At 45.0% G+C, this 11,791-nt stretch overlaps 1 protein-coding gene across 1 annotated transcript in view; it reads right to left on the bottom strand.

Moving 5' to 3' along the window:
* Nucleotides 1–1,953: 1,953 nt before the first annotated feature.
* Nucleotides 1,954–11,791, bottom strand: part of ITGB5 (integrin subunit beta 5) — a 210,964-nt gene continuing 201,126 nt past the window's right edge. The window contains exons 13-15 of the mRNA XM_030209136.1: nt 10,543–10,665; nt 7,780–7,946; nt 1,954–2,149 (exon numbers count right to left, since the gene is read on the bottom strand). Of these exons, the coding sequence (XP_030064996.1) occupies nt 2,054–2,149; nt 7,780–7,946; nt 10,543–10,665 (386 nt within the window). The 3' untranslated portion in view covers nt 1,954–2,053. The remainder of the gene's footprint in view (nt 2,150–7,779; nt 7,947–10,542; nt 10,666–11,791) is intronic.

The following is an 11,791-nucleotide window of genomic DNA, read 5'->3' as shown; positions in this document are numbered from 1 at the left end:
GGGAGCCAGCGAAGTGACTTGAGGAGTGGGCTAGTGTGGGTATAACGATTCTGGCGGAAAATAAGTCGTGCCGCAGAATTTTGCACAGATTGGAGAGGAGAGAGATGGCTGAGCGGAAGACCAGTGAGAAGTAAATTGCAATCGTCCAAACGAGAGGTGACAAGGGTGTGAAGAAGGGTTTTGGTAGTGTAATTAGAAAGGAAGGAGCGGATTTTGCTAATGTTGTAGATAAAGAAACGACAGGTTTTGGCGATCTGTTGAATATGTGCAGAGAAGGAGAGAGAGGAATCAAAGATGACTCCAAGGTTACGAGCCGAGGAGACAGGGAGCATGTGAGAGCCATTAACAGAGATAGAGAAAGGGAGAAGAGGGGAGGTGGGCTTAGGGGGAAAAATGAGAAGTTCAGTTTTGGTCATGTTAAGCTTCAGATGGTGTTGAGACATCCAAGCAGCAATGTCGGACAAGCAGGCTGAAATTTTGTCCTGGATTGAGGTTGATAAAGCCACGTCCCACTGCAAGCTACGGGAAGGGGGCGGAACACATATTCTCTGGTCCGCCGCAGAAAGGTGTCAGTGGTAAATGATGATGCTAACAGTTTACTCATTACTGGATCAATATTCAAAGTGATTTAACTGACCAGAAAAGGCTCCTGGCTGGTTAAGTTACTTGTTTGGGGATAACTGTTCATTTTCAGCAGCACTTAACCGGTTAGAGCCACTGACAACGTCCAGTTAGCGCCTATCTCGCAACCAGCTTTTTTGGGGGGCATGCTGGAGGCGGTGTCAGCACTTGGCTGGTTAAGTGTTGCTATTCAGAACTGAAGGTGCCAGGTTAACGACATAAACATGTTTAATGAAAGTCAGTGATTACAGTTCAAAATCTGATGTCCCCAAAGTTTCTTCCTAAGGCGTTCTTATTTTTATTGGTCTAATCAAACTACATTTCCATTTCTTGCAGTGGCTGGGGTAAAGCCAGGACTGGCTCCTTGGATGTGGGTCACCATAGTCGAGAGCTTCTTTATGCGGTCCTGGGGATCTCCACAGTCAGCTGGGTTCTCAGGATGCCGACTATGTACTGAATATGTATCGAATACATTTGCATAGGTGAAGCCCTTTTAGCTGAGAAGTAAAACTTTGTTATGAGTACTGTCACCTTGCCAAACAAATTTTTGAAAAACGCTACAGAGTAGACAAAACTCATTATTGAAAATTTAAGTCGCGTTTTGCTTGTCTGTCACATCCTATAGAGAAATCATGAAAAGAAAACCAGAGACGAGATTTGTTTCTAGGACAGTAAAACATCTCCTTGTATTGTTCTGTACAACAGAGGATAATATTGCAATGTATACATTAGTACCATCATTAGAGCGTCCACCTGCAGCATGTGCAAACACAAAATACAAAACGTTAAGGTTGTCAAAAGAATGGAAACTCGCTGTGCAAACTGCGCATCTCGGAATTAATACAAACAAAAATGAGATGCAGTCATCCGTTTTCTGCTTTTTATGTTAAATGCAGGTCACGCAGTAGTAGCACTGCAGATGGAACATCGGAGAAAATGTCACTTGTGCACAAAGGTTTTATTTATTTTCACTTTTCTTTTTATAAAGAAAAACCTGCTAAAACTTCCCTCCGTTAACCCTCTGAAGATTAGCTAATCCCTCCTCTAAGGCACGTCCCTCCACCTGATTATTGACTTTTTTCTACCTTGATACGTGGAAAGCTGTAGCAGGGTGCTTCAGCCACAAAACAGGCATTTTCAAAATGGCGGCAAAGAGCGGGTGAAGTTTATGAAGGATTGGACTGAGAAGGAGGTTGCCAACACGTCATCACCTAAACGCACACAGTGAGCCCGGGTGCATGACTTCAGTTCCAGGAGCTGCAAAGCACGCGTCGCTGAGCAATTTGTCTTCAGTGTGCAAATAACAGTCTTCGTTTTGTCATTCAGTCTTGCTTTAAGGGCATTTGCCCTTGGTAAGGGTTGCATGTTCCTTAACTTTTGAAGCAGTAAAGTAGCAGTGCTCTTAGGGTTTCACTGCATCGCCTTGCCCCCATCAGTTCACTGCGCCATTATGAGCCTTGTTGAGTAGATTAAAGACCATGTCAAGACTATGTGTCGAGATAGGCTGTCTGTAGAGTGGATTGGATGCCTGAAAATTTAGTAAGACAAAAAAAAAAGGTGAGCCATGGTATTTACAGATATCACAGATAAGGGCTGTGTTTTGTGCATTATTTAACAACTGGAAAAACGTGTGATGCTTTTGGTGTACTATACCACAGATTAATTTTTATTCCTTTACTTTTCATGGGGGTTATTTCATAAGTCTTTTTATACATAAAGCAATATTTTTCAGGCCTCATTTTATAACTGGATCCCTAAGTGAGAAGTCCCAAAATGGTCCCGTTTTTATAAAGGCAACACAGGTGTTTATGTGCCTTTGTAATATAGACTCCCCAAACTAGCCTCGCTAATGCGCAAAAGCTGACACACACATTGATCCCATAAGTGGGCACATGTACTCGAAGTAGAGGCTGACTGAATTTTGGTTTCAGATTCAGCACCGAAAAGGGTGCAGGTACCTTGTTATGTTTGTGTGCACTTATAATATTTGCTAAAGCAGCGGTAATAGCTAGATTCTTTCTAAACATCAATTTCCTTCCTAGATCTTTTGTGTTCGCCTCTGGTCCACTTTCAGAATTTCTTTTCTCTTTTTCACATAATGTGCGTCAGCTTGCACAGTTGTGTGCATATTGTACTACTTACAAATCTTCATACAGCAGGGATTCTTAACCTTTTTTAGTTTCTGCATACCTTAAACTGATCAATGAAACCCTCATATCCCCATCCTCCTACTACTACTACTTAACATTTCTAGAGTGCTACTAGGGTTACGCAGCGCTGTACAATTTAACAAAGAGAGACAGTCCCTGCTCAAAGAGCTTACAATCTAATAGATAAGAGTGAGACAAATATAGGACAATCAAGCCATTGTGACATCACTGATGAGGTTGGCTCTTAGGCATTGGTGGAATGAGGCATTATGACATCACAATCTCAGCTCTGGTTAAATCACTGCTATATGTAATACTACTACTACTTAACATTTCTAGAGCGCTACTAGGGTTACACAGCGCTGTACAATTTAACAAAGAGAGACAGTCCCTGCTCAAAGAGCTTACAATCTAATAGACAAGTGAACGGTCGGTCCGATAGGGGCAGTCAAATTGGGGCAGTCTGGATTCACTGAACGGTAAGGGTTAGGTGCCGAACGTAGCATTGAAGAGGTGGGCTTTAAGCAAAGACTTGAAGACGGGCAGGGAGGGGGCTTGGCCTAAGGGCTCAGGAAGGTTGTTCCAAGCATGGGGTGAGGCGAGGCAGAATGAGCGGAGCCTGGAGTTGGCGGTGGTGGAGAAGGGTACCGAGAGGAGGGATTTATCCTGCGAACGGAGGTTACGGGCGGGAACGTAAGGGGAGATGAGGGTAGAAAGATAGTGAGGGGCAGCAGACTGAGTGCATCCTAAACCACGTGTCCACTAATGAAAGCTACACATTTTGCTAACATGTCGCTAAAATTACAGCGGTACACAATTATACTACCAATAACTGTCCTAATAACTGCCTTCACTCTGTCTACAAAGTTTCAATACGTTAGCTCAGATTTCAAGACCCTTCACCACACCCCATTTGACCTCTTCCCACACCCTTTGAAGATGCGAGCATTGCCGATTATGAACCCTTGTTCTAGAGTTTCCTGTTCCAATGTTCATGCTGTATTTATACAAGTAAAATAGCTACACACAAACATCTCAAAAAATTACACTCTCTCTGAAAGAATCCTCTAGACATCACAAACAACTGAATTCAAAAAGTATGAGACCATCATATAGGGGCTAAGAGTTTATATGTCGCTCTGCATTTTATAGCTCTGACAACCTGCCTGAAGTTTTTATTTATCTTTAAAATTTCTATCCTGGGTTAGAAGCATAAAACATACATAATATAACCAACATGACATCATTCACCTATCATCATACACATAAAATTATCCGTTGTGTTTGTTTCACTGTTCTTCCACAATATTAATCCAAATCAGGGGTGTATCTGCGTGGGGCCTGGGCCCCCACAGATTTCGCCCTGGCCCCCCTCCCCGCCGTCAACCCTCCCCCGCTGCTTACTTTTGCTGGCGGGGGGCCCCAACCCCCGCCAGCCGAGGTCCGACCCGAAGTCTTCATATTTCGTCTTCCTCCGTGGCCATGCTGCAAGGAAGTAACGCTGCAGTGCTGATTCGTTGAATCCAGTTCGGAGCCTGACGTCGCAGCACGTTGTACGCGCGTACAACGTGCTGTGACGTCAGACTCCGAACTGGATTCAACGAATCAGCAGCGTTACTTCCTTGCAGCATGGCCACGGAGGAGTCGGAGGAAGACGAAATATGAAGACTGCGGGTCGGACCTCGGCTGGCGGGGGTTGGGGCCCCCCGCCAGCAAAAGTAAGCAGCGGGGGAGGGTTGACGGCGGGGAGGGGGGTGGAGAGAGGCGGCGGCGGTGGGGGGGGGGGGGGAGGGAGGTAAAAATGTGCCCCTCCCTCTCTGGCTCTGGCCCCCCCTACCGCCGGATTCCAGATACGCCCCTGATTCCAAATATGCTCTTATACTACTAAACACCATAGCAGCAACAACCCATCTACCATACTGCTACACTTCAATTATAAAATTGTGACTGAACATAGTCTTATGATCGTCTGACGTTGAAAAATACCTGAGCAAACAGATACATTTTTAACAACCTTTTAAACTGCACTGTATTCTTACACAGATGCAGAAACCCTGGCAAAGCATTCCAGGGCCGCCGAGAGGGGGGACAAAATTCCCCAGGCCCAGGCCTCCGGGGGGGCCTGGCGCCGCCGCAGTCCAGCCCGCCCGCCCTCCGTCGCTCCCTGGCATTGAACTTAAAGCGCCTCACCTTTGAAAGCGCAGCAAGCAGCAGCAGACCACTCCTTCCCTCCGTGTCCCGCCCTCGCCTGACGTAACTTCCGTGAGGGAGGCCCTAAGGGAGTGATCTGCCGCTGCTTCTGCTGCGCTTTCGAAGGTGAGGCCCTGTGAGTTCAATGCAGAGGGCCCGGGGGTGGAGGGGGGACCCGGCCCGGTGGCGGGTGGAGGGGGGCCCCGGGGGCGGCCTTGTCCCAGGCCTGGCCCAATCTCTCGGCGGCCCTGAAGCATTCCACAGTACTGGACCGGCCACAGAAAATGCAACCGATCTAGTGTCTGCATAATGCACTTTTCCTAAAGATAATCACATTCTGTCTCTGATCTCAACTTCCTCCTCGGCAAATAGACTGACAAACTGTGGACAAAATACCAGGGTGCTGTAGCATATAAGGTTTGATGGATCATGGATAAGACAGTGGTTCCTAAACCTGGTCCTTGAGGCGCCCTAGCCAGTCACGTTTTCAGGATATTCACAGTGAATATTCATGAGCGAGATTTGCATGCTCGACCTCCTTGGTATGCAAATCTCGCTCATGAATATTCATTGTGGATATCCTGAAAACCTGATCAGCTGGGGTGCCCTCAGGACCAGGTTTGGAAACCACTGCCTTAAACTGCCTCCTTTATCTTACCGGCAGCCAATGTTAACTATTTCAAAATAGGTATAATCCCCTGGATTCTATACAGTGCGCCAACTGTTCCTCGCTGTAATCTAAGCGTATTCTATAACAACGCGCATAACTTAGCGGGATATAAGCCAAGATAGATGTGATGTAATGATAGGCCCCACCATGTAAAAGTATTATGTCAACTTTCGTATCAGAATGTACTGCTTTTCCCAACTGTATTGCTATAACCCCCCCCCCCCCAGATTCTATAAATGGCGTGCAAAATTTCACGCTATCCAGAGATGTGTGCACAATGAAGCTGGCTATGCATCCAATTTTTTCTTACTTAAGTACGCAAATGTGGAATGCATTACCAAAGAGTGTGAAAACGATGCACGACCATCAAAACTTGAGGCAATCTTTAAAGACCTATCTGTTTTGCAAGGCCTACCCTACTGATTCTACTTAAATGCCTCAACTCTACAATGCATCTATACATACATGGCAATGGACATTTTTATTTCTTATTTCCTTGTCCCTTATTGTACCCATTTACCCCTACCTTACCTGACCCTTTTCCTAATTGTATTTGTTTAATACCTACCATACTTGGCATTCATCATTACGGTATTTTGTAAGCCACATTGAGCCTGCTAATAATATGTGGGAAAATGCGGGATACAAATGTTACAAATAAATAAATAAAGATAAATTAATTGGTAACAATTTGGACTTGCTTCCACATCTTGCTAAGCTCTATTCTATAAAGATCCGTAGGCAAATCACAGCACGCAACTCAAAGGAAGGGGTTGGGCACGGGAGGGGCATGGGTGTGACAGGGCATTCACTAAAGACGCAAGCAATATTACTGAATATTGGGGATCTGCACTGAAATGATGCACCAAACATGTAAATCCTCATAGCCAAAGCCCGAATAGCATATTTTACTGTTTGGACAAATAAATGGCACCCAACTTGGAGCGCAATTTATAGAGTAGCGCTCTGTGCAGATTATTTTCGGCAACATTTTTTGAGCGCCATTTACTGAATCTAATCCTAAATGTGTTTGCATTTTGGCCCCCTATGCGCACTCAGGGGTCCATTTACTAAGCTGCGGTAAAAGGGGGCCCTGCGCTAGCATCAGCACGTGCTTTTGATGCATACTGAGGCCCCCCCCCCTTTTACCACAGCGGGTAAAAGGCTTTCCCTATGAAGAAAGACTAAGGAGGCTCAGGTTGGAGAAGAGACGGCTGAGGAGAGACATGATAGAGGTCTATAAAATAATGAGTGGAGTGGAACGGGTGGATGTGAAGCGTCTGTTCACGCTTTCCAAAAATACTAGGACTAGGGGGCATGCGATTAAACTACAGTGTAGTAAATTTAAAACAAATCGGAGAAACGTTTTCTTCACCCAATGCATAATTAAACTCTGGAATTCGTTGCCGGAGAACGTGGTGAAGGCGGTTAGCTTGGCAGAGTTTAAAAAGGGGTTAGATGGTTTCCTAAAGGACAAGTCCATAGACCGCTACTAAATGGACTTGGGAAAAATCCAAAATTCCAGGAATAACATGTATAGAATGTTTGTACGTTTGGAAAGCTTGCCAGGTGCCTTTGGCCTGGATTGGCCGCTGTCGTGGACAGGATGCTGGGCTCGATGGACCCTTGGTCTTTTCCCAGTGTTGCATTACTTATGTACTTAGGTCCTCTACTTGGTTCACTTTTATTACATAGAGCAGTGATTTAACCTATTGTGATGTCATAGTGGCTCATTCCACCAATAAGAGCCAACCTCATTAGTGATGTCACAATGGCTTGATTGTATAGAATGTTTGTACGTTTGGGAAGCTTGCCAGGTGCCCTTGACCTGGATTGGCCGCTGTCGGGGACAGGACGCTGGGCTCGATGGACCTTTGGTCTTTTCCCAGTATGGCATTACTTATGCACTTATGTTTTTTTTCTCAAAAAGAAATGGCCGTGCGGTTCCGGATTAGCACGCGGCAAGCCTGTTGCCAGAACCCAACCCTTTAGTAAAAGGGCCCCTCAATAATATTTAGGACTGGGACAACGCAGGAAGGAGAATCACCTGTGGCCAAGGCCTTTGAGATTCCTAGACCATATTCAGCACTAAAGGATACTGTTTTAAGAAAGACGCTCAGTTCTTGTGCAGGCTTGCGGAATGCTTACCATTTCATATCGGGCCCTGGAGCGCTCACTCTGAAACTTAGCAAATTCCCGTCGATCGTGGATGGTGATAATTAGTTTCCAGATGGCGAGAAGGGCAAATCCTACCAGCAAGATGCTGCCCACAACAGCTAGCAGGACCGTAAGTGCATTCGGGCCACTCCCACATTCTGTGGAGAAACAAAGGAAAAGGTTAAATAAAACATTTATCAGCTGATATTCAGCCCGAAGGGAGGGAGGATGGCTAAGCCCCACAATTGGCTCTGAGCCCGGATATGTACTCACTCTGCTGCTCCCCAGTATCTCTCCACACTCGTCCTTCCCTACACCCCTTCCCGTGCACTCCGCTCCATGGATAAATCCTTCTTATCTGTTCCCTTCTCCACTACTGCCAACTCCAGACTTCGCGCCTTCTGTCTCGCTGCACCCTACGCCTGGAATAAACTTCCTGAGCCCCTACGTCTTGCCCCATCCTTGGCCACCTTTAAATCTAGACTGAAAGCCCACCTCTTTAACATTGCTTTTCACTCGTAACCACTTGTAACCACTCGCCTCCACCTACCCTCCTCTCCTCCTTCCTGTACACATTAATTGATTTGATTTGCTTACTTTATTTATTTTTTGTCTATTAGATTGTAAGCTCTTTGAGCAGGGACTGTCTTTCTTCTATGTTTGTGCAGCGCTGCATATGCCTTGTAGCGCTATAGAAATGCTAAATAGTAGTAGTAGTAGTAATATTCAATGCCGGGCCATTTCCGGTGACCAGCATTGAATATCTGGTTTAAACGTATCCGGCCAAGTCAATATTTAGCGCTGGCTGGTTAAGTTTATAGCGGCTAGGAGGGGCAGAGCCGCGGTCGTATGATGCTCGGTGGGTGCTGCCAGTGGTGTGAAGAAAAGAACACATACTGCCGAATTCTGAAGTGATCGAAGCCGTCGCAGCTGAACCTGAGAGATACCAGCACAAATGGTGGTACAATAATCCTTCTTTGAAGGGGTGAACAAACGTGGATAAAGCCCCTGATGCAGCCCTGCTGGGCGAAGCACGGCCTGTGTCGGGCTGATTTGATCATCTGGTTTTCGTTCAGTAAATTTATGTTTTCCTTCTACTGATCTGCTTTGTTTGTGTTTCCGCTATGGATGTTACTTCCATCAGCGATGTCTGCACTATTGCTACCACCAAAGGAAAGGGAGGACATCTTTTGATCCCGGGCGTCGGTGCAGTCAGTGTGAATATTTTATGTGACTATTTAAATTTGATGTGAATAAAGATTGTTAAACAAATTGTATAATTATGAGTAATTAATATATTGTTATGAGTATTAGTGAAATACCACCCAGAAATGCCAGAAGATCAGCCCGCAAGTTCCTCCATTTGAACTTCCCCAGCTGTAAAGGAATTAAATACAAACAGGCATACGCTACTACCTTTGCGTACAAAAGCACACAGATATGGAATGCACTACCCATGGACTTAAAAGCCACGAACAACTTAACCAGCTTTCGCAAATCTATGAAAAACACATTTCTTCAACAAGGCATACAAAAATAATCCTTAATGAAACAAATCACTCCTTACACCACCCAAATGCTTTAAACACCCCTCACATAACCTTACCTAACACCTTCTAATTAATTATTCTTTTACCTCCAGCCTATTACCGAATGTATCTAAGATTATGTAATGACTAGTAAAAAAGCCCCGTTTCTGATGCAAATGAAACGGGGGCTAGCAAGGTTTTCTTCTGTGTGCATGTGGGAGTGTGTGTGTCCCTGCCCTCTCTCCCCTCCCCCCTCTGAGTCCTTCACTGTTACAGAGAGAGCGATTTGATTTCCTGCTTTGCTGTGTTTTCCTTCACTGTTTGTGTTACAGAGAGAGCGAGGGCGGGGCAGACACTCATGGGGAAACCGGATATCTCTGTCCCTGCTCCCTGCCCTCTGCCCTCTCTCCCCTCCCCCCTCTGAGTCCTTCACTGTTACAGAGAGAGTGATTTGATTTCATGCTTTGCTGTGTTTTCCTTCACTGTTTGTGTTACAGAGAGAGCGAGGGCGGGGCAGACACTCATGGGGAAACCGGATATCTCTCCCCCTTCACACTTCCGGCTGGAGGCTTCATAGAACGTTGGTGGTGCCTTTTATATATAGAGATGATATCATATTAACACCATGTAAGCCACATTGAGCCTGCAAAAAGGTGGGATAATGTGGGGTACAAATGCAATAAATAATAATAATAACCCATATAGGAATATTGTAATGAATATGCATGAGACAGATTGGTATACAAAGGAGGTAAGAGGCATGCAAATCTCTCTCCTGCATATTCATTAAGGATATCCTAAAAACCTGACCTGAGGAAGGCCCCTGAGGACTAGGAGTAGATACCAAGGACATACATGAGTCTAACACACATATCCAGGGAGCCGTCCAGAAATGTAGCAAAATAAAACCTATTATTCCAAGGAATACAGTACAATATGCAATCTCTACGCAACCCCTAATCTTGAAGTCCAAGATTATTTTTCTTTTCAGGCCTCAAACATTTTTTGGGGTTTATCTGGCTGCAGCTGTGTGGATGTTGGGCAATGCTCTGGTGTAAAGAGCTGGCCTGGCCCCAAATACTGTACAATGCGTTCCTTCAGCTTTTCTAAATCTAACCCACAATCTCACAACCACAATAATACAACATCCAAGCAGCTTTTCTTTTCTTTTGGCTTACTGCCAAGCTCATCAAACCATGGTGAAAAGAAAATGTATTTTAATAACCTGGTTCCTTCAGTGCCGTAAGGACAGACTTGCCACTGACATCCTCGGAGTAGGTGAACCGCATCACACAGTCGCTGTCGGTTTTGTAAATACACAAGACGCTGCTGTCCTGTTCATTAGTTCCTGGAAAAGAAACAGAAAGTGATCAGGAGTCCTGAATACTACATCCTGTGCTAGCAATGGAGACACTACAGGGAAGAGCTGGATGGACCCGTTTCACCTGGTGGCAGGGACTCTTGGAAACCCGCTGTTCCTATTCAGCTGTTCATGCCGGGGAATGCAAGAAGCTTCTCTCAAGTGAGATTTGGCATCTGGGCTCCTATTTTCTGGCATTCAGAGGAATTTGAATTCCTTTTACTACAAGGGTTTCCTGCTGTTCTGTAATGGGCTCCATATGTATCAAGTCAAATGCCGAAAGAGAAGAAACTGTTGGCATGCAAAAAACACAAACAACCCCCCCCCCCCCCCACCCCCGTTTTCTATCCTTCTCCTTCTGGTTCATAATCCCTTCAAAACACAAACACTTGGGAGAAAGGGCTAAATATTGGAACTGGTGAACATCTCTAGGTGTTTATGTTTATTAAAAAGCGTGCTGTATCACCAATCTTGGCCATAGCCAAATCAAGGCAATTTACACCATAAAAACATAAAGGAACCCTATTATTAAAAAAGGAAAGGCACACTTGCAACAAGCAAGAGTCATTCACACAAACAATAGATTTGCCAGTTTTGTCCTACTCCCCAGGTTCTAGTAGTCACCGACTGAAATAAATGAGTTTTCAAATTAGCTCTGAATCATTTGTATAAAGATTCTCAGCATAACTCCAGGGGCAAATCATTCCACAATCTGGAAGCCAGAAAAAAAAAGCACGATGTCTAGTTGATTCCCACTGGGTGTGGGAGAACCAATCTATAATCATTAATACAACGTAATAAACACGGAGGAGCATAAGTTATTGTCAGAACTGTCAAATAGTCTGAGACACCCTCACGTAAGGCTTTAAAGGTTAAAGTAAGAATCTTAAATTGAACTCTATACTGCACAGGGAGCCAATGAAGTGAGAGTGACACCTATGTTTTGCCCTACGAAGAAATCCAGGGGCTGTATTCTGTAGTGATTGTAGACGCTTCAAATTGACCTGAGAGATACCTGCATAAATACCATTACAATAGTCCAGCAGAGACTTGGGGCCCTTTTACTAACCTGAGTAAGCGTCTACATGCGCCAAAATGGACTTTCCACCCAACT

Source organism: Microcaecilia unicolor, chromosome 7 (genome assembly GCF_901765095.1).
Source record: "Microcaecilia unicolor chromosome 7, aMicUni1.1, whole genome shotgun sequence".
Taxonomy (NCBI): Eukaryota; Metazoa; Chordata; class Amphibia; order Gymnophiona; family Siphonopidae; genus Microcaecilia; species Microcaecilia unicolor.
This window is presented reverse-complemented; position numbering and strand designations above follow the sequence as displayed.